The following is a 24,908-nucleotide window of genomic DNA, read 5'->3' as shown; positions in this document are numbered from 1 at the left end:
GCCTCGTGAACGTCAGCTGGCGCTCGGTTGGGGGGGTGAGCGGTTGTAGCCTCCCACGCACATAGGAAAAAAAATACATTCATTCATTCATTTCCTCTCAGCTAAAAATTTGTCAAATTGTAGCTAACCCAATATCTCAACGAAAAAAAATAGTCAGCTGGTTACAACATGGTGTATTATACGTCAGCTGGTGTCTCGAACATGAAAGTTAAATTTAAAGAAAAATTTATTTTCCGTTATTTCCTCTCAAACAAAAATTTACCTGATGATAGCTTATATGTAACTGTGGATAAATATATATGTCAGCTGGCTGTATCTTGGTGGAAAAACCGTCAGCTGATACGGGAGGCTACAACCGCTCTTCCCCCCAACCGAGCTCCAGCTGACGTTCACGAGGCTTCATAATACTATACTTTGATGCATTTTACTAATTACCGCTTGAGAGGAACTTGGTCATAAAATCTGCTGCTGGCTCCCGGACCATACATGTATAGATAATATAAAATCGTTAAAGCTTTGATACTGTATGTAGAGTAAATGTTATTTTAAGTGATAATGTAAGAGTTTGTTTGTGTATAATATAATTTCCATAGGATTTTATATTTATAGATATTTTATTGCATACTAGCTCATCGCCCGCGGCTTCTGCCGCTTTGTCTCAAACCTAATAAATTATATACCTAAACCTTCCTATTGAATCACTATATCTATTAAAAATAACCGCATGAAAATCCGTTGTGTAGTTTTAAAGATTTAAGCATACAAAGGGACATAGGGACAAAGAAAGCGACTTTGTTTTATATTATGTACCTAGTGATACCTAAGCGTGTTTGCAATGTTGGTTTGGACCACACCACGGGTTTGGACCATTAGTTAACTTGATCTATTTGAGCGATATCTATATCAATTACAATTTACTAGTGCTTTTAAGAACTAATTATTAGTAATTTTCTTTCTTATTTACTCAGAATAGTGTCAAATAGCGGACAAAGCATAGTTTGTTGTTAACAGTTACTACTTGCTACATTGTGCAACTTTACAGACTTCTGCTGCAAATGCATGAATGCATGGTCCTGTATGAATTGTATAATTTTATGAGCATTTAACGATCGCTTCTGTATTTAATTGTTACACTTTTTGCATAAATTAAAATTTAATTTACATAGTGCACGTATATTCTTGATAAAATTTATGGATCGATTGAAAATAATATAAAGAGTTAATTAACTTGAATGAGCTAATTGTGCATGTTTGTGTGGCGACATATCAGTCTTTCTATAAAATTTGATGTCCTTAAATATACAATAATGATGTCATTAAAATAAATAAATTACGCAAGTAAAAGAAAGATTTCGTGGTCTAATAATACAGATATCTACTACTTAATTGTTTTCAAAATCAAATAAGAGGTTTTGATGGTATTTATTACAAACCTGCAAAAATAATAGTAGTATTACAAAGATATGCTTGTATGTATCATCAGATTATAATCTTCTTTGAGTAATTTAGTTATAAAAGTCTCAGTTTATCTATAAACAAAAACAACAAACGCAATACGTATCTAATTATAGTAATTAGGAGAACTGAATTATTCACAAAAAATTTTTTTCGATAAAACGTACACTGTACAGTGCGAGCATTTCACCGACATGTGACATATTCCCAGAACGAATGATGAATCCTTATTATATGTTATTACACGAAATTATAACATTTTTAATAAATGTAATGTTACCTTAAGTATAAGGTGCATACGTACAAGCGTGGAGGAAAGTTATTTAGGTACCTACATGAGATTACTGTAAAGCTGAAAGCACATGAAATAGAATTAATATGTCATAAGTAATGGAAACTGAAAAGCAGAAGGGACGAAAAAAAGGATTAAAAAAACGCTACCCTTAAAACAAAATTCTTGTATAATTTGAATGCCATCATATTTACTTACCTATAGTTTTGCCTCCAATATTGGAGGCAAAACTATGACATATTATGTTCTATCCAATCTAAATATATTAGGTATATAAATAAAATATAAATTCTAAGTTCCATTCTTAATTCCTATTGAACCGTAAAATTAGTCTTCGTTGGTAATATTCGCTTCGACAATAAAAATCAGAGTAATTTTTAACACGACAGTACTCCACCCTTTATTATAATATACATTTTAATATTATAGATCATAATAAGTGATATAAAAGACGTTGAATACAAAAATGATAATTAATATTCCCTTGGGTCAACATGGATGCGACGGTCAAAGCTTACAACCGTGTCCTCTCCATGGCCGGCGTCACTATATTTTGCAAGAAAAACTGGAATTCAAAGAAATGGCTAACATTCCAGATCCTAACTTTATTGTCCATATTTTTTGCCATCATCTCCTCTACAGCTTTCACATTTTCTTGCTTGCCAGATTTACATCTCAGTATCGAATCTGCGGTCGTCGCTTCTACGTTCTATATAACCTTTCTTACCTTATACCTGTACTTGGGCAACAAAGGCAAATTCGAAAACTTCTTAACAGAAATGGTTTTTAACGACCCGGCTTTGGAAAACCCGTTTATCAAATACGTTCTTAATTCTCGATCAAAAGGAGATAAAATGAGGGAATTGAAATCTCTTGTAATTAGTTCTCAAGAGAGGTTGTTGCGGGTTTCGAGGTTTTTATCACAAATGTACTCGTTTTGTATCGCTTTTGTTGTTACATTGTACATGTTCGCTCCGATGTACACCTCGAAGGTGAGAGAGGATAACTCCACGAGAATATTGCGTGAGTATTTTGTAGTTAAAATATTTAGTTTATACTGAACTTTCTTCGTTCTATATTTCAACAACTAAGCCAATTGTAATTACAAATATTACTATGGAAAGAAATAATAGATAACGTTTTAAAAATGTTAAATATTTATGTTAAGAGATGCTGAATTGACAACTATTACTAGTAGACTGGGGTAGAAGCCTTTAAAAATAATGAAAAGATAAAAAAAATCGCAGTCGGATGAAACCCATTAGAAAAGGAGGGGAATATGATAAAAATGTAAGGAAAAATAAATTACGGTCAATCTGAGTTCGGGAAGTGGGAGGGGGGAGCTTTTAAGAGAAAAAAATGGTCTCTCTCGATTTCCGACAAAACTACAAGTCCTACGGAAAAAAGTTTAATGGCAAAGTTGTAGGTAATAAAAGGATCTACAACTTTTGTATTCACAATTTTTTCACATAACCTCAAAATTTAGGTGAAAAATTCAAAAAACCAAGTTTTTGGTTTTTTATTTTTATCTACTTCAAAATTTATTGCTTTTCTACGAAATTTGGTGAAAACTTACTTTATTATGTCCCAAATACACTGTAATTTATTTGATTGAAAATATTTATTTTTTCGCCTTATTTTGAATTAATACCAAAAAAACAACCTAATTTTCAATCGAAAAGTCACCCGTCAAAATATCAGCTTTTTTCAAAAACTTGGGGTGCCTTTTATTCATTGAAATCTCTACTTTCATATGGTGTAAAAAAAATAAACACCACCATAGTAAATGTTCTCAGGAAATGCATACAAACAGTGTGATAATGAGCTTTTACTAAATCAGGCACACTTCTCGAACTCTATATCTTCTCTTGTATCGGCTTTTCGGTAGTATTTCAAAAGAAAAATAATTATCTGTTCTAAGTTTAACATTTTACAGCATATTCAAAAGCAAAATGATGTCGATATAAACATTTCAGGTAGTTCGAGAAGTGTGCCTGATTTAGTAAAAGCTAATTTTCACACTGTTTGTATGCATTTCCTGAGAACATTTACTATGGTGGTGTTTTTTTTTTTACACTATATGAAAGTAGAGATTTCAATGAATAAAAGGCACCCCAAGTTTTTGAAAAAAGCTGATATTTTGACGGGTGACTTTTCGATTGAAAATTAGGTTGTTTTTTTGGTATTAATTCAAAATAAGGCGAAAAAATAAATATTTTCAATCAAATAAATTACAGTGTATTTGGGACATAATAAAGTAAGTTTTCACCAAATTTCGTAGAAAAGCAATAAATTTTGAAGTAGATAAAAATATAAAACCAAAAACTTGGTTTTTTGAATTTTTCACCTAAATTTTGAGGTTATGTGAAAAAATTGTGAATACAACAATATCCTTTTATTACCTACAACTTTGCGATTGAACTTTTTTCCGTAGGACTTGTAGTTTTGTCGGAAATCGAGAGAAACCATTTTTTTCTCTTAAAAGCTCCCCCCTCCCTCTTCCCGAACTCGGATTGACCGTAATTTAATTTTCCTTTAATTTTCATCATATTCCCCTCCTTTTCTAATGGGTTTCATCCGACTGCGATTTTTTTTTGTTTCAAAAATTATCTACTCTAGTCTATAGGTAAAAATAAACTAACAATATAACAAGTTTTATTAAAATAATCACAATAAAAAATTTGGTCTACATTTTGAATATGTTTCTATTTATTTTGAATGGAGTTTCTTGCCGGTTCTTCTCCGTAGATACTGCTTTCCGAATCGGTGGTAAATGTTAAAAATATGTAATGACGTTTCAAAAGTGCTTCTAGAAGAAGTCTAATTGAATAAATAAATGTTTGAGTTTGAGTTTGAGTTTGAATAGTTGTTGAGGTTTTGTCCTAAATAATGAATATTATTTCCCAGCCCTTGACATGTCGTTCCCGTGGAGTACAAATAATATAGTAATTTATATACTAACGTTCATGTTCCAAGTACATGTCGGATATTTGTGTAGTATCGGTAAGTAATTGCTATTTATTTGAAACAAACAGTTTATTTTTGTAATTTCTTTAGCATCTATTCAGTAATAACGTGATAATGTTTAAATTTTTACAAAAGTACTTATTCCTGTAATTTATTATTTTAAATTATAAAATAAAATAGATACCGAAATGCTAATTTACGTTAATAAACAAACTTAACTTAATTAAACATTCTGAGAATATAATAAAGATATTTTGTTTTAGGTTTTGCGTCTTTCATTACGTTACTATTATTGTTCATATTGCAAATTCGACGGCAATTGAATATATTATCATTAATTCTGTATAATTTCAATGAGATGGTATTGGAAATAACTGGGGGTAAGAGTGACGACTGGGAGCCGGCTTGTGACTTTCTCCTGTCCCTTTGTGTTGGACATTATCTGAAAACAAAAAGGTATAAATATGAATAATCACATAATTTCTTATAAGTGAAAATAATATCAATAATTAAGAACAAACAGATTTAAGTTAATTACCGATTGTTCGAAAATTCACTGTATTTTTTTCACCTTAAGTGTTTTATTGCATTGACAAAATATAAATACCTAAAGATTGTGTAGGAGGAAAGCTAACAAACAGCTGTAAAGAAAAACGAAGCATCTCTACATTTCAGATGTAAATACAGAAAAACTAACATAACAACGACCTATCAGCTAGTTTTTTATTAGGTATACATACTGGATAAATAATTAGGTTAGAAAACATTGACACTACTTTTTTCAGATTCGCTCGTGAACTGAATAAAGTTTACAAGCCTTATTTCCTTGGGCTAGTGCTTTCATCAATAAGCCTTGAAGGTGTGTGCTTTGTGAAGATAGCATTGCTAGTAAGTACTCAAACTATTTTAAATCAATAAATAATTAAGAAGTAGATAGGCAACCAAGAAATGGTACAAAGATATTGCAAGTGTAAATGAATACTATATTGTATTCAATAATTATTATTTTCTGCCTATTTTCATCAATTAAAATAATATTTTTATAACTTTAGTAAATTAAGCTTTTCTATGTAACGTTTCGGCCAATTTTAACGATATAATTTTCGCTGAATTAGTTTAAAGTATGAAACTAGTAATAAGCGTTGATTTTGATATAATCACACAGAAAGACAAGTTAAAATTCCTTTTCTAAAGCGCGCTTATGTTTTTCAGCAAGAACTAACATTGCATTTGTTGAAGTATGGTGTACACCTGACTCTCCTCATGGTGGGAATATGCATCTTCAGTTATCAGGGCCAGATGATAGATGATGCTGTAAGACCAATATTTAATAATATTATCTATATGCATAATATAACTACGCAGGAAATATCCATATTATATTGTAGTGCGGCAGTATGCACGCAATCAAGTGTATAAAAACGCTACAAAAACAATTTATAAATAAAAAATAAAAAAAAATTTCTACGCATCGTGTTTCAAACGAAAGAAATGTTGATGGCGGGAATTAATGTTTCCTATTTCTACATTCTTTATCGGTTCTAATCCACTGTTTCATTTTTTTTCAGTCAATTCTTTGAATCTTCATTAAATTATCTAGGTATATAGTATGCACATTTAGGATGTTACGTGGATTACCTACTGTGTAATTAATTAAATACTTACGGAACGTGACAAAACAAAATTTTCGATCGTAGAGCATTCTGTAAAGTATCATGAGTCGTGAAATAGATATACTAGATTTCCGCCCGCGCTTTTACAGTAAATTCCCGTAGGAATGAGATGTTTGTAAAAAGTAACCTATACCTCTAGCCTCCCAACTATCTCTTCAACTACCAATCCCCTATCAACTATAACTTATAATTTTAATATTATAAAGTTGAAGAGTTTGTTTCTTTGTTTGAACTCGCTAATCTCCGGAATTACTGGTCCGATTTGAAAAATTCTTTCGGTGTTAGATATCCCGTTTATCGAGAAAGGCTATATAATTATATATCATCACGCTAAGACCAACAGGAGCGGAGTACTGCGGGTAAAACCGCGGGGCACAGCTAGTATCAAATATGTATTAGGTAATAATTATGATGTAATCCTTCTACAATTACAGTGTGCAGAATTAGAAGCAGCTGCTACAGAGAAGTGGTATATTTTCAACCGACAGCATCAGAAGAAACTGCTGATATTCCTCATCGCGCTTAGTCAGAGAATGCCCGTCTATATTTATGGATCCGTCACTCTTACTTTTGAGACATTCACCTGGGTAAGAAATTATATTATAGCGTAGTAATAATTTTGAAGAATAATAATTAAATTGTTTATCGTTAATGCGTGTAAAAGTGGATTTTAAATATGTAGAGTCGTATGTAGTCTTCTTTTTTTTAAATAGACTAATACTCGATTCAAGATAAAAATATATCAACTAAGATATCACAGTAGTATAATATTTAATAATGAAAGTATGAGTGTTAGCTCTATATGCGCTACAGTCGTGCATAAAATGAACGTTTTAATCATAGTTATATTATTTAATAATTATTTAAGTGGAATATACCACGAGATGTGAAGTGACACTAATAAAATATTCCTTTTCCATTACAGTTCGTGAAAACTGGGATGTCGTTTTTTACATTAATGATGTCTGTATTAGAGAAGTAATACTCTTTGAGCTGCTAATACTAGGAAATATTTAAATTCACAAATATAATGTACTTTGGGATTTACTAATGTTATAATATATTTTGGCTGGCTAATGCTCTGAAATATACTGAATCACAAAAAAGATTTACTCTGAGGACTTTTATTAAATATCCATATTTTAAAAATAGTTATCGAGTTATAGTAGACTTATGCTTTAGTGTTACGTGTTAAGTATCCATATTTCAATGTGATTTTGAATTAGATCTACAGAGACATAACAATTTTATTTAAGCAGCTTCGTTTGAAAAAAAAAAAGGAAGAATCATTATATAGATAGTTTTCCAGTAAAGCTAAAACTTAATACTTTTAATGTAAACAAACCAAACCAAAATACCGCTGTTACATACCTACTTCTAGCCCCAAAATAGTTAACATTAAAACATCACTCGCTCGTGAATAAGAATGCATTCGGTAAACAAGGAAATTTGAGCACGAAATGAAAACATTGCAAGGAGTGCCCGGGAAAGGTTTGAAGTACTCACTTTCCGTTGCTGACAATGTATTTGATGCTGTAGATTTAGTCTTATTTTGTTTTAGTAGTTTATATTTCAATATTGATTAAAAAATAATATTATGTACTTACTTTGCTTTTAATGATTCCTGTTTAAACCTGTATTATTGAATCTTTTACTGTATTATTTTCTGCTGATAATATTAACAAATGTTATAATGAAAGAAGTTGATTTCAAACTTATCAAGTTTTAAAATAGTGAGATAGAGACAATCGTATACAGGGTGTCCCAAAAAGTAGTGATGAACGGAAGCTGGGAGGTAGAGGACCAAGAGGGCTATCCGAATCACCCCCATGTGTGTTATGCGATTTTTCGTATTTTCGGAGTTATTACATTTTTTTCAATTTTTCATCTATCGCCGAGTACGATGAGATTTTTATTTATGGTGACGTGAATTATTGCGCTAGATGCTTGATTTTTTTTGTGTGCTAAGCTGAAAGATAGGCCAATTCAGTATGGTAACATTTACTATCGTTAGATCTTCGAATGGAATAAAAAAAAGAATTAAATGCCAAGAAAGATAAAATTACCCAGTATGTTCATAACTTCAAGGGCCCATAAAAAAATAAAATCACTTAAAAAAGGTTTTCCATTTGGCTTTTAAAAACTTGCTCTATCGATCAGGTAGCCACCATAAAAATTTCATTTTATTATTCTGAAGGCTTCAATCGAAAAATTGAAATCTAAATGTGGTAAGTGCAAAATTTTTATTAACATGATGATAATTAAAACCAATAAATAGGTGTTTAATTACCAGAATTTTTTTAAATAGCCCCGCTGTTGCTCAGTGCAAGTGCGACATCACCGTAAAAAGTTGTCTTTTAAATGTCTGAATGCTTTTTTATCATTTTTAATGGTTTCTTCTGCTACTATGAATTTCCGGGTTATTTCGTCCAATTTGGGGCATTCTCTCAAGTAGCCGAGGTCTTTTTAGTATCCCCATTGAAAAAAAATCAATGGGGTTTATTCGAGGGACCGTAGAGGCCAGGCTTTAAAGCAGGCGTCACCGGCGCATGCGCAGGCTGCAACGACCAATCCATCTTTCAGGGTATTTTTGCCCTTTAGCCTGGCCTCCACGGTCTCCGGACATAAACCCTATTGAATTTTTTCCGTGGGGATACTACAAAGACGAGAGACTGCCACAATTTGGACGAAATAACCCGGAAATTCATAGTAGCAGAAGAAACCATTAAAAATGATAAAAGAGCATTCAGACATTAAAAAGACAACTTTTTACGGTGATGTCGCACTTGCATTGAGCAACAGCGGGGCTATTTAAAAAAAATTCATTTTTAAACACCTATTTATTGGTTTTAATAATCATCATGTTAATAAAAATTTTGCACTTACCACATTTAGATTTCAATTTTTCGATTGAAGCCTTCAGAATAATAAAATGAAATTTTTAGGGTAGCTACCTGATCGATAGAGCAAGTTTTTAAAAGCCAAATGGAAAACCTTTTTTATGTGATTTTATTTTTTTATGGGCCCTTGAAGTTATGAACATACTGGGTAATTTTATCTTTCATAGCATTTAATTCTTTTTTTTATTCCATTCGAAGATCTAACGATAGTAAATGTTACCATACTGAATTGGCCTATCTTTCAGCTTAGCACACAAAAAAAAACAAGCATCTAGCGCAATAATTCACGTCACCATAAATAAAAATCTCATCGTACTCGGCGATAGATGAAAAATTGAAAAAAATGTAATAACTCCGAAAATACGAAAAATCGCATAACACACATGGGGGTGATTCGGATAGCCCTCTATACCTCCCAGCTTCAGTATATCACTACTTTTTGGGACACCCTGTATAATAATTACTTAGAAGTGTTTTGCGTTTCACATTGTATTTACGTCACTTCATCTTTTTATTTTGTTTCAAAACCATATTGCAATATTCGACCTTCATAGCTGAACAATTTAAGTAAGGAAAAAAATCGAGTATTCAATACAGAGACCGCAACATAAGTCCTGGTTCTGGTGCTTTCCTGAATTTAACCGAGAGAATGCATCGCCCAATGCAGTTTGCGTTATTCGATTGGCAGTGCGGGGCCAGCGGGACTAACGGGGCTTCGGGGGACGGGGGCCTACGGGCTACGCAGGGCTTACGGAGGTTTGGGGCCACGCGGGGCCATCGAATTGTATTCCGATGTACGCAAATATTGTACGGGGAATATAAACTGACAAAAATAGCACTTTTTTTATTCTCTTGTTTGTTGCTTTAGTTCACTTTCATATTTCTGCGTTATTTGTTCAACGGTTACCTATAGAATTGAAAGTGGTGAATCCATGTTATAAAAATAGAAATATTTTACTGCTGGATAACCTTGAAATTATTGAATTTTTATAAAAATTTTCATGAAATACAATTTCACCAAAAATAGCGTGGGCGGTATTTGTTCTAGGAATTTGGATTCACGCTTTATCTATGAACTTATTACTGCTCTTTTTATCTTTCTTATTTCGTACTAATAATAATTCATTTTATTTTACTTGTATTAACTACTAGCTGTGCCCTGCGGTTTTACCTGCAGTCCTCCTCTCCTGTTAGTCTTACGGTACTATACTGTATATACGGTACTACGGTAAAACCGAAATAATTTTTATAATCAGACCAGTAGGGTCCGATTATAAAAATTATTTCCTGAGATTAGCGCGTTCAAACAAACAAACAAACTCTTCAGCTTTATATTATTATAGATATAGATATAATTCTTCAGCACATCGTATACAATAACTTAATGTAGGTGCGATAAGGAAGTCGCATGATATGTGTATTGTGTAGCCTAGTTTGCTATCTCAACCACTTTGTTCAGGGTCAGGTTACACTGCCACTTAAATACACATGTATTAATGTACATATTATTGTGTAAAGGTATATTATTTACCAACTTGAAAAAAGATGGATTCTGTTTTGAAATGTATATTTTTTATTTGTAAGTTTACCGATTTGTCTGTTCTGTAGACCGATTTTAAAAATAATTTGTGATGTTCTTCTGATAGTAAAAAAGCTTAATAGACATTTTTTTTGAATCTGAGTAACAAAGGATTTATTTTACAGTGTTTATTTAGCATAATATTGTCATTTGTCACTATTGAAATGAAAATTGTTTTCAATTCATTATAATTATCATGTAGTGTGAAGTGTGAAATCGAAATCTTCTTAATACTATTATAAAGGCGAAAGTTTGTAAGTATGGAGGTATGGATGTTTGTTACTCTTTCACGTAAAAACTACTGAACCGATTACAATGAAATTTAGCACACATATAGAGGGTAACTTGGATGAACACATAAGATTTTTTTTCCCGGAAATCCCACGGGAACCGGAACTATGCGCGTTTTCCTTTGAAAATGTGGGCGAAGCCGCGGGCGGAAATCTAGTTCAATTATAATTTACAACATTAATTTAGCGGAGGTGAGATAATATTTTACGATTTTATGATATTTTAATGCTTATAAAATAGGAAATTTTAAAAAGGTATCTGTGAAACAAGACATTTATTTGTGACACCATACACCCTGAACGGATGAAACAGTTTTAATACAGTTTTTAATTAAGTCTTGAAAATGATTCCTTATTTTTCGGTGCAAGTACAATATTCAGCGCTCTTGAAAAGCAGTGAAGAATTGAAAACCTGTTTCCTTAAAATGCTTAAGTCTTGTAAGTACGTTTAAGTTGCTTTCTCTTGGCACTGTGCTGCGAAATAGGTCAGGGTAAATTATTGTATTATGCTTGACTAATTTGCGCTTTATTAAAAAAAAAAGATTTACAAGTATACCCTACACTGTTATAAATTTATACTTTAAACTTTAAAGGAATAGTAATCTATCTTATAAAATATGATATAGGCTCTTTTGAAAGAAAAATATGTATCATTTAATAAAGAGAATAGTTTTATCACTTTTTTTAGCATGACATAAAACATTAAAGTTTTTCGCGATTATTTTTGTTAGATTTATATTTATCTATAAACAATATTTCTTTTTTTTCGGTTCTTTACGTTTACAGAAACTTTACTTCCAATGTATTATTCCTTTTAGACCGTCCATATATCTGTATCTCTACATATTATATTGTCTATGTTATTTACATACATTATGATAAAACGTATCCAGGAGGTCATAATTATTAGAAAACGGTGATTTAAGCATCACGGGAAGTTCACGAAAGCCGAACTTGAAGCTTGTAGTTTACATATCTCGAAATATAATGTGTTAGCTGTTAATATACTCTAACTGTTCCGCACATCTTACTCTATAGCACTAAAGTCTAGATCTGTAGGTCACTCAGCTCTAAACCCTAAGTCAATACAAGTTTGGTCCATCACGATCGACTGCAGTTAGGTTTAGGAGTTTATCTTATCAGGTTAGGTTAGATCAACTTAGTGTGTAAGTAAGAACTGCTTTGTGCACAAATAAAATGTAAGCAATGAATTTAAATGAAATCCATATAAGTATCTTACTATTTAGAATAGTTTTCCACAAATAATATAATAATATACTAGTTTTTCTAACCAAATAGAAAAAGTTATTTGACGTGCCATTTTCGTTTAGAATCTTATACTTAAGCTTATACTTGATAATACATACCTATTTATGTTTCAAATTTAAACCAATTTCCTATTCAAAATATGACCGCTTTTGTTTACATTAAGTTAATAAGCACGTTAAAACAATTGCCATCCATGCCATGATTGTGGTTAACAATGGCATGGATGTGCACATGCACACGTTCAAAGAAATAAGTTACTGTGAAAAACGTGAAAAATATATACAGATATCGCAATTCATGTATCAGGTTTAAGGCTTTTTATGTTAAAAAGTTTGGTGAAGCTTTTGGCTTTAAAACTTTAAATATTTTTTACCTATTTTCAGACTTTTAGTTAAATATCTTTGGTGTCATTTATACACAATTTATTCATACGGAATACTTCCTAATACAGCCGGCGAAATATTTAAAATACACAAACTCCGTTACATACAGAACCGACTTCAGCGTTTTACTGCAGTGTCTTCAATGTATGATGTTATTGCGTTGTTTTGTATACATTGCGTGTTTAGACTAACATACAAAATCTAATTGTTTTTGGACACAGGATGACTAACACATCAAATAAAATAATGTAACAAGTTTTTTGTGTTGAAATCATATTTCGAAGCAATTGCTTATATACATATTATTTTAAAGTGATAATTCGCAAAATATGTGATCAGATATTTTTTACATCTAAAACTGTTTAGTAACTGGATAATATGTATTATCTGTGCACATATTATTTAATTGAATGATAATTAGCTTTTTGATTAGAAAATAAAATACAAAACATAATATACGTAGACAATTAATGATTCTTATGAAATTAATTAAATCTTAAAGTTATCTGCTGCTTCCTTAGCATGTTATCTGTCTAATGCAACTGCAATAGAGTTTATGAACTAATTCACAGAAATAAAAAACTTTGTATTATATTAATTACTTTAGCGAGCAATGTACAATATCCACCCAGCATTCCCCCACAACCATCTCATTATACAATTGATAGTCGAAATGTTTTTATCGTATTGATATGTAAGACCCTCGCCTTGTCTCTTATCGGCTCCAACCCTCCACGAAATTGTTCCGATTTTACCCATTTTACCGGTTTTACCTACTTACAGATTTGACTGAATTTATACATTTTTATTGTGTGGGAAGGATCGCTTTGTTGGATTGGAACGTGCTAACAATGTGTTGGTGTAGTCAATAGGGTAGTGGGAACTGTTTGTTTGTGTATTGAACTTCAATATTATGCAAGTATTGAAGAAGTCCTAATAGATATGAAACTATTAGTTGCGATTGAATTGTCTCAAAGCAATGGTTATTTATAATTTACATGAATTAAATTTAATTCGTAATTTAGCGCGAAATTAAAGATAGTGAATCGCACATCGATGATTGATTAAGAAATACTTGGAATTACTGGCAAATACTTTTAAACAAAAATCCCTTAAAAACCCATTGCAATTTATAAATATTGAATATTTTTCCTATTTACTACATAAACAGATGACAAACATATCTCAAATGACCGCTATCACTGACTTCCCGAACTCCCGCCCTTTCGCTGTAGTCGCCCCTAATGACGCAAGAAACCCTAAATATACAACCTTTATATACCTGACCTTGCTTTTATATTCTTCTCTAAATGCAAAGAGATAGTAATTAATAATAGGTTATGTTTAATTGTTTATTTAATCAAGTTTAGACATATCGATAATATAAACTTATTTTCGTCTTCGTTATGTTGTTCAAAGACTTGTTGGCGTCATAATACGGATTGATGTAAAATCGAAAATATACAGAAATACTATGCTTTTGCAATGTTCGTTGTTAAGGCTTTGATATTTGACGTCTTGACGACTCTCAGTCGTGATGAAGTAAACCTATAACATAATATGATGCGAGATTCTACATATATGATGATGTGGTAATTAGTAAAAGGAGACGTACTTTTATTTTCTGCAGTTATAATTGCAATAATTAGGTGTTTTGATTACCTATGTATCTACTCTGATTAAGCTTAGAATGTGGATTTTAGATTTGAAACATTTATTCATTTTTTAATTAGATTTATTTTAAGAGCGTTTTCTGAACATCATAATAACATGTACTACTAGACAACTTTTAACCCGCTGCGTTACCTACGTGAAACATCGTCATTCATCCTCTTCCATAATATTATTAGGAAGTAGGATAGTTTTAGTAACAAATAAAGACAATTTGAATTTGATACAAGTTCAATTCACCCTAACATATTACATAACACTGTAAACCTCCAAGGTAATATTTCCTGTAAGGTCAAAATAAACAACGGACCAACTTTTTGTCTTCGAATATTATTTTTGCGGATATTCAAAAACGGCGTTAAAGAAAATGAACAATATGGATGAAATAGAAAGGTCAGGTTTGTTGGTGATGTTCCAAGGACGGAACAAGGAAGAGGCGGGTAGTCGTACGCCCGTCACCATTATTTTGTTAAAATACCACACTGATTATACTAAATTTACTTTTTGTGAGCGTTTTGTAATTGTGCGTGTGGGAAATCCTACTATGCTATCCTACTAATATTATAAATACGAAAGTTTGTGATTATGGATGCATGTGTATGCGGGTTTTTTTTGAAAATGCGCGCGAAGCCGCGGGCGGAATGCTTGTAGGTTATAAGTACCTGTGTATTAAATTAAATTAATAAAATTGAAGGATGGTGTTGACATTATAAATAATAAACATTTCCGTGTTAATGTTTACATAAAACTAATTAAGCATTAAAAAAATAATAAACATAAATTAATTATTATGTAAATAGAGTCACGTTTGTATTATACTTGCTGTAAGGTATTTACAAAATTAAAACTTATGTACATAACTGTGATGTCGTTTATTGATTTTGTTTATGTTAAATCGATAATCTTAAAATAGTCAATAATAAAAATTATTTTTAAGGAGGTCAACAAAACCATATACATTATAAATAATGTTAAAATATCATTTAAACTTATCTATTAAACAATGGAGATGCGAATACACTACAATTAAACTTACAATTAAAACAAATACCTTACACAACTACGGCCATGAAAATCTGCGAGATTCGTAATTAAATGGAAAAACGAAATTCCATCAAGCGAAAAATTTAACGACTCAAAAACAAAATAAACTCGATCGAATAATGTTCTTGCCTTTATATACGTTGCTTCTGAGTTTTGTGTACGTGGTGAGTGATAGTAATGTGCAGTTTAATGTGTATTTATATGGAGAATTTAATATTTAATGTGTTTGTTTCGGTAGAGCTTCGCAACGCCTTCAATCCATACATTGAACTGAAAGACATCCATATATTAACACTATTATAATGTTCGGCTTCATTATTGAAGATTTTTCATAATTATTTTTATATGTAAACTCACACAACCTAACCACCTTACAACCTAAGTTGGAAAATTATTTGAACGTCGAGTTAGTTCGTAGTATTTAATTTCTAAATATACATAAAGCATATTATTTTCATAATAATGTAACAAGTTTACAGTTGTAATGTTACATAAAATAATAACTGAAAGCCCAAATTTAAATGTTATTGATTCTAAATATTATATTATCCAAAATTATAGGAAGGAACGCATATATTTACTCTAGAAAAAGATTTCAACAAATTACAAGCGGACGAGGGAGTCGCTAATCACGTAAGTTATATTTTTGCTGCTATTATATTTTTTATTATCTGTTCCTTGAATTTATTTTTAACTAGCTTTCCGCCTGCGGCTTCGCCCGCGTTTTCAAAGAAAAACCCGCATAGTTCCCGTTCCCGTGGGATTTCCGGGATAAAACCTAGCCTATGTTACTCGTGGATAATGTAGCTTTCGAATGGCGAAAGAATTTTTAAAATCGGTCCAGTAGTTTATGAGCCTATTCATTACAATCAAACAAACAAACAAACAAACAAACAAAGTTTTCCTCTTTATAATATTAGTGTAGATACGCCTTGAAAACATTCATTAACGTAAGATTTTTTCGCGTGATAAAGGTCAAATCTATACAATTTGTTCAATTCGAATAGTGTACATAAGAATGTGATTTAAATTAAATTTTGACTAGTTTTTAGGTTATTTTTATTTATCGGCAACAGTAACTGATGAATATCGTCTGTCTGATAGCTAGTTGATACAATGAAATGTAAGTTTGAATCAAAATGGCGACCAATAGAGCGGGTACGCTCGCTTGCTATTTTTCAAATGAAGCGAGTTTTATTGCCAACATTCGTTCGGGATATGTACCTGTATCATTCAATGGTTATGTTATGTATTGCTGATACTATATTGTATGCAATTATTACACTTCTAGATAAATCAGATTACGGATGCAAATAGGTATATTTTATACATTATTTATGTACTCCAACCTAATTTTAACACGACATTTATTTTGTTCTCTAATAAGTTAGCTGATACTTCTAGCTAAAGACACGTCTATCGAAAGTAAAGGTCCTACTTTTCAGACTTGAATTTTTTGTACCAGCTACCTTGATAACATAGCTGATTAATTTTTAGTTGTGTAATGTGTAGCTTTAAAATGCTTACATACCTTTGCAAAACTTTCAAACAATATTAAAAATCGATCAAAGTTTTCAAGAATAGCAGATTATAAAAAAAGTTTTTTTTTTAATTCCACAGGTTAAGGAAATAGTGAACAAGCTGAAAACGTTCAAGGTAGCCGTGCACCCCCGGATCCGTCTGTTCTATCAGCTCCTGAAGCGAGGCATGCAGGACTACGCGCAAAAGAATTCCGACTCTCTATATAACCCTAATGCGTATCAAACCAAGAATAGTGTAAGGAATATGGGAGATGATTAAATGTATTTTTATTGTGATTTAGTTGTGTATATCGTATTGTATTTTTTATTTATTACTTTTTGAATGCATAGATTCTCATTAAAAGTTTAAAAAAATGTGTAGAATAAAATATAATAATTCAATTGGAATAACAATGAACCCTTGTTATAATTTCATGTAAAAAAGCTGACCGTATCACGATGAAGTTTGGTACAGATGTAGATATAGACGCCGCGCAGGCGACCAGCTTATTAAGGGGCCCTTGTAGAGAAAGTTTAGGCATTTTAGGAACTGAGACGGCTCGCGCCCGCGTTGCGTTGGAGCCGGCGCGACATGAACTCCGGTGACCTATGAAGGCGGGCGATTACGACACAGTATAAATAAATCAGTAGTTCGATTTTATTTGCTATCGTAGGAATGTTGTTGATAAATAAATTTACTACTTATCCTATACCATTAAACGAGCAATATTTGCATATTTATATATTTGTTTGTATATATACAGTGTGGAAATTTTCGATGTGCCCTGAAAGGAAAGTACTTGAAATACTAGGGATAGAAAATTTTTCTGAAAGGAAACATTCCTTTTTCAAATTTTATTTTATTATTCAAATCGATAGAAACAATATAAAAGATAATTTATTGTTAATTTCTCGTAAAAATATTTGCTCTTAGAAATAAAAATATCATGGAATCGAACATTTTTATTGTAGAATCACCATCATCTAAACATAAAGAACGCTTCTGGTTTATTGGTCTATTTTATAAATACATTTAAAGTTATAAGTGATAAGTACATTGATTTATTTTCTTCTGAAAATATTGGTAATAATAATTAAAAGTATAACAAATAAAAAGGCAAAATAATAATTGAATATAAGTATGTAATAAGTATGTTAGTGTATTCAACCAACTTAAAAAAGTGTGACTATTTTACAACAATTTGAATAATAATCAATTAATAATTTGTATTATTGTATACAATATCGAAGCTTTTTAAGAAATGTATAAAATACTTTTTTATGAATTATTAATTATTATCATATATGTATATCATAATACTAGCGGTACGCCCCGGCTTCGCCCGTGGTACATAATATTTACGTTTTCTCTACATATGAATCATCTTCGTACTTCAAGGAATATAATAAAAAAAGAATTATCGAAATCGGTTCAGCCGTTCTCGAGTTATGCGCTTACCAACACATTTTGCGATTCATTTTTATACAGGGTGTAATCGTTAAGTGTGCACAGGCGATTTTTCCGTAAGTATTACAGATAACAAAAAACTTTAAACTGATATCGAAAGTACTTAACCTAATGAGTAAAATGGCCGTAATAAATTTTTAAAAATAAATCGAGAAATATCAAAAAAATTATCTTTAAACCCTCTCATACATTAAGTATGAAATATGAATATCCCGTATACATTTTAATATGAAAGATTTTTAGCTTTCTTTTTCTTTTTTGGTATTCTGCTTTAATAACTTCGCAAATTTGAAGTGGCATTTTCCACGCTTTTTCCGGACATTTTCACGCATCAATGTCCGGAAAATGCCTGGAAAATTCCCGGAAAATATCCGGAAAATGCCAGGGTAATGTCCGGAAAATGTCTGGGCAACATCCGAAAAACCCCGGGAAATGCTCGGAAAATCCCCGGAAAATGCCTGGGAAATTCCCGGAAAATGTCAGGAAAATCCCGGAAAATAACCGGAAAATGCCAGGGAAATGTCTGGGAATTGTCTGGAAAATATCCGGAAAATGGGTGTAAATGTCCGGAAAAAGCGTGGAAAATGCCTGGAAAATGCCCGGAAAATGCTCGGAAAATCCCCGGAAAATATCCGGAAAATCCGAAAAATGATGTAAAATTTTCGTCGGCGCCATCTTGGATTTTAGTTTTTACCTCATATTCGCTAATAGCTACCCCAAAAACCATGAAAATGACACCCATCACGAAAAAGGTCAAATTAACGTCGGAACCATCTTGGATTGTTGTTTCATAAAAATAACATTTGTTATACTCATTGAATACAGATCAACCAACATCATAATAGTCTTTCTACTAAAGTACTTCAAAACTTTGCCGCTATTCCTATTCAACAACCCATAAAAAAGAGGATCTCAGGCAAGGTAATTTTTAAAACATAATTTTAAATCACTACATAGTATAAAACAAAGTCGCTTTCACTGTCCGTATGTCCCTATGTCCCTTTGTACGCTTAAATCTTTGAAACTACGCAACGGATTTTGATGCGGTTTTTTTTAATAGATAGAGTGATTCAAGAGGAAGGTTTATATGTATAACAACATCCATTAAATAGTGGAGAAGTACTGTTATTTTTGAGGTTTCTAATGTGATGTCGTAAAAAATTACATTTTTTCCGCTTACATTGCAAACGCAGGCACCCTTCGAGTTTTATCAAAATAATGTACTAAGTATTATACACATTAAAAAGGTCTACAAAAAAATCCGCGATGGTATATGTCTATCTCTTATGGATAACCCACAATAACTTTTGTTTGTCCTTTACTTTTTACGACAAATAATAGCTAATTTTCGAAGCGATTTTAACCAATACAGCATTAATCCTTAACCAATTAAATACCTTGATTACATTGTTCATTTAATATAGATCTATATGGCCCTTTACACCGTATGATTTAAGTGAATATTTTCGAAGATATTACAAATTAAAAAATTGCGGGACGTACCGTTTGCGGCGGTACCGGCCGGCTATATATTTTATACCCGTGCGAAGCCGGAGCGGGCCGCTATGTTTTTATATACAACGTTCACAGTTTTTCTGTAGTGTATTTAGTATCAGCATTAAACCCGTGCGAAGCCGGGGCGGGTCGCTAGTTACAAATAATTGTAATATCAAACTTATACATTACAGTTGATTTGAAGAATAAAATGGAAAATTTTATTTTTTTTACATTTTTAGTTCTTTCGATTCCCGGTCGAAGAAAATGATTTTTTGAAAATCTTTGAATGCAGTTCTATTTCTTTTTAAAAATAAAGGAAATTTGCTATCTCCAGTATTTCTAGTACTTTCACCCAGGGCCCATCGAAAATTTCCACACTGTATTTACAAACAAATATATTAATATGCAAATATTGCTCGTTTAATAGTATAGAATAAGAAGTTAATTTATATTTACAACAATAATCCTAGGATAACTAATAAAATCAAACTACTGATTTATTTATACCGTCGCCGTGCTCGCCGTTTTACTTGCCGCTCGGTTCTAATACGCGACCGGCGACTACAACGTGGTCGGGAGCAAAACTAGCACAGGTCCTCCCTCGATGACGTCCGGCTGGACTCTGGCGGCACTGACGTGGTGCGCGCGAGTCGCATTTTACGTATTATATTTTATATAGAAAAAAATAAGGGCTAAATTATAAATCTATCCAAAAATTTCCCTGTAAAACCTGATTAGTAAATGAAATGTAAAATTTTCATAAACATAGCGTTCCCCTAATTCTCATAAAACTGATTATGCTTTCAAAATCGATGTTACTTCTGATTTTTTTTTGATCGAGTTAAATGTTTAATATTGTGTTTTTATCCAAAAAAGTCACTAGATCAAACGTTTATCTGTGCTATATATTTTTTTTGGATTTTAAATATGATGATTTCTATCCAAAAACCATGATTTAGAAACATACATTTTGGGTAAGGGCGCCTTAATAGCTCTTATTTTTTTCTGTTTGTCTTAGAATGGATACATTTTCAACAAAAGTTCTAAATAATTGGTTTAAAACATTTGTGTAGTAGGCAATTGGTATTACGATAAAGTCAGTTACTAGAATTAAAATATAGAGTCAACTGGACCGTGAACAATTCTGAGATCTTAATTAGATTTAATCCACGAGAAATAGGATTCTAGATTTTGATCTGGTCAATAACTATCTCGTTTCTAAGATATCTATTTTTAGAATATATCATTACTGAATAAATATATACACACAATGTAAAGGATAGCATATGTGGATGTTTCTTATGCAATTTTGCCAAAATTACTGAACCAATAAAAAACCAGTGTAGTAGTATAGTTCATGTAGCAGAACATAAACTCAAACTCAAACTCAAACATTTCAAAACTCAAACTCAAACATTTATTTATTCAATTAGACTTCTTAAAGAAGCACTTTTGAAACGTCATTACATATTTTAAAATTTACCACCGATTCGGAAAGCAGTATCTACGGAGAAGAACCGGCAAGAAACTCCATAGTTGCTCTTTTAAATCATGTCAGTTTTACAATTTTACAAAATACATATGTAACAACATATATTATAATAACATGCCAAAGAACTGTCCTGTGGTTTTTACGCGACAACCCTCCATGGGTTTTTATCGTCCATATATTCCTGAATACTGTAGTACGCTCTCTGAACTAGTACATTTTTTATATAAGTTTTAAATTTAGAACTACTAAACTCTTTAATATTATGAGGAATTCTATTGTAAAAGCGTATACCTTGACCCATAAATGAATTTTTAACTTTAGCTAATCGGAAAAATGGCATTTCAATTCTATTTCTGTTCCTTGTGCCATAACAGTGTCTATCTCCTACTCTTGTGTGTAAGTCGGCGTTTTTGTGTACATGCAAAATATTATTAAATATATACTGTGATGGTACAGTAAGGATACCAGTATTCTTAAAGAGATCTCTTAGTGAGTCCCGAGCACGTAAATTATATATAGAACGAATGGCTCTTTTCTGTAAGATAAATATAGTTTCTATATCTGCTGCCCTGCCCCATAGTAGAATTCCATAGGACATAATACTATGAAAGTAGCTGAAATAAACCAATCTAGCTGTATCTTCATCGGTGAGATGCCTTACCTTTCGGACTGCATATGCTGCTGAACTGAGCTTACCTGCAGCGGTGTTGACATGGGCTCCCCACTGTAGTTTCTCGTCCAATGTTAACCCAAGAAATACAGTCGATTCTGTAGGGTGTAATACCTCCCCGTTCAAGGTAATATTTCTGCTTAACTTTTTAACGTTTGGTAGTAAAAATTCAACACAAGTTGTTTTTTTGGCATTTAATAATAAATTATTAGCAGTAAACCAGTCGGATATGTGTAAAAGAGCACTGTTCACTTCGTCAACATTTGGGTCATGCCTATCCACATTAAATATTAATGAGGTATCATCTGCAAACAGAACTATTTCACACCTATCCTGTAAATAATAAGGTAGATCATTGATATATACCAAGAACAAGAAGGGTCCTAAAATAGATCCCTGTGGAACACCAATGTTAATTGACGCACCGCTAGAACGTTCTCCATTAACAACTACAGTTTGTATCCTATCATGCAGGTATGAGGCTATGAGGTTCTGAGCTTGTCCTTTAATCCCATAGTGATTAAGTTTACGCAATAAAGTACAATGTTCAACGCAGTCAAATGCCTTGGAGAGGTCACAAAATATCCCCAAAGCATTTTTTGAGTTTTCCCATGCCTTATATATATGTGTTAGTAGTGCAACTCCAGCATCTGTGGTTGAGCGCCCCTTTGTGAAACCAAACTGTTTGGTGTGCAGCAAATTATTAGATGCAAAGTGACTAGTCAATTGGTTTAATATTAACTTTTCGAATACCTTACTTAATGTTGGTAAAATCGAGATAGGTCTATAGTTGTTACAGTCTTCTTGATCGCCTTTCTTAAATAGAGGTATAACTTTACTAAGCTTTAATAAATTAGGAAATGTACCATAGTCACAACACTTATTAAATATAAAAGCTAAATTGTTCGCAATATTTTCTATTATATTATTAACTAAATTTACGGACATTCCCCAAAGATCACAAGTATTTTTTAAATTTAGTGTCTTAAAGGCTGTAACAATATCATTAGCAGTTACGTGTCGCAATTCAAATAATGTGCTGCACCCCGCAACATGGTCCCTCAAAAAGGTCTCTGCAAGTGCGGAAGACGAATTTAAATTATTAGTAATGCTAGCAGGGACACTACTAAAGAAATCTTCAAATGCAAGCGCAACATCAGCATTTTTGTCAATAACCATGCCATTATTAACAAGTTTTATGGTATTACTTGATTTGCTTTTACCCATTTCACCATTAATAATAGACCAAACTGTTTTAACTTTATTATCGGAGTCGCGTATTTTATCTCTGATATACAAACGCTTCGCAGTAAAACAAACAATTTTAAAAGTTTTTGAGTAATTTCTAACATAACTAAGAAAAGATGGGTCTTTATTATATTGCTTCATACCATATAACTCATAAAGAACGATCCTACACCTATGTATGCTAGGTGTCGCCCATTTACTAAATGGTAAATCCTTGGTAATATTTAAAGATTTAACTTTAAATATTTTTTCAAATTCATTATGCACTAAATTAAAAAGATTTTTAAACATTTCACAAGGATTATTATGACAGGATTGATCATTCAGTACGGGCAGGTTTTTATTAATATTATCTCTAAATAAACTACATAATCTCTACATATCTCTACATAAACTAAAAAATACTAGATTTTGCGGTTGTAATTGCGAAGTAGCTACTATATATCGTAGTATATTTCGAAGTAATATGTATTATCCTGCTTGATCAGGTTCCCGGAACACAATACTTTTCGATCGGAATATCCAAAGGCTTGCAGTAATTGGTGCCTTGTACCAATTTGGGGATGCACCCAATTATCATAGCTCTGTCTTTTGTTCGTTACTGGTGAATAATAGAGCACTATTTATATTTATTGATGTTCGATTGGAGGAAAAATTGGCTTAAGGGACAATGCATTTTAATTAACAGTTGTTGTACACGCTCAAGTAAGTTGCAAAGGTTTGTACTTGACAATTTTGTAGATAAGTTGAGGTTTGGATGTTTCTATTTTATTTCTAGTTTAAGATGATGTGATTTTCTAAACTAACGAGGTAAGTAGACAGTTCTATAATGATCCGTACTGCATTTTTTGTAATTCATACTATTTTATAATGTTTATTGAAACGTGATAGCAAAAACTCTCTCTGGAGATGAAACGCAGATAAATAAACACAATGAATAAATTCTTCTTCAAATTCAAATTATATTTATTCACTTCATTCCGAATATATTGTAATATCATCATAAATTACTATAAAATAAATCACCGTTGGTCAATATTCGAATATACAAAATCTGATAGTCAATATCTCTGCCTCTCAGTTTCTTCCCAGAAGCCACATCTACAAAGGACATCTACAAAATGTTATTATTCTGTAGCGAGTAGTTCCAGTTATGCAACGTTACATGTGCAAGGTCTGCAAGTCGGTGACGTCTCAATGAAGTGTCACTGCCGTATAGTGACGTCATTTATAAGCTTTTGAGGTGTGAAAGATGTTCGAGTATGTGTGATGATGTTACTAGTACATTACAAGCTATTTTACGTTAGGGCAAAATTTGCAGTTTATGACGCCATTAATAGTAAATCGCTAAGATGAAAGTTAGTTTTAACGCAAGTGACTATATTTTAAACAATTGCTAAGGAATGAATTGCAGTTGCTTCATGTTACATTTCCAATTTGTATGTGGTGAGTACTCAATAAATTATTTGTTTGCTTCAAGAATGGTTTTG

General features: G+C 31.8%; 1 protein-coding gene across 1 annotated transcript; it reads left to right on the top strand.

The window, feature by feature from the left end:
• The first annotated feature begins 2,241 nt into the window (after positions 1–2,241).
• On the top strand, positions 2,242–7,369 carry LOC149476687 (uncharacterized). The gene is made up of 5 exons (XM_089711665.1): positions 2,242–2,770; positions 4,655–4,750; positions 5,880–6,028; positions 6,822–6,974; positions 7,313–7,369. The coding sequence occupies exons 1-5, from the start codon at positions 2,242–2,244 to the stop codon at positions 7,367–7,369; spliced, it is 984 nt and encodes a 327-aa protein (XP_089567791.1).
• The last annotated feature ends 17,539 nt before the right edge of the window (positions 7,370–24,908 follow it).

The sequence above is a fragment of the Colias philodice genome, chromosome 27 (assembly GCF_061535455.1).
Source record: "Colias philodice isolate Cphi_HAF_F1 chromosome 27, ilColPhil1 Martin Lab GWU primary, whole genome shotgun sequence".
NCBI classification, from domain to species: Eukaryota; Metazoa; Arthropoda; class Insecta; order Lepidoptera; family Pieridae; genus Colias; species Colias philodice.
This window is presented reverse-complemented; position numbering and strand designations above follow the sequence as displayed.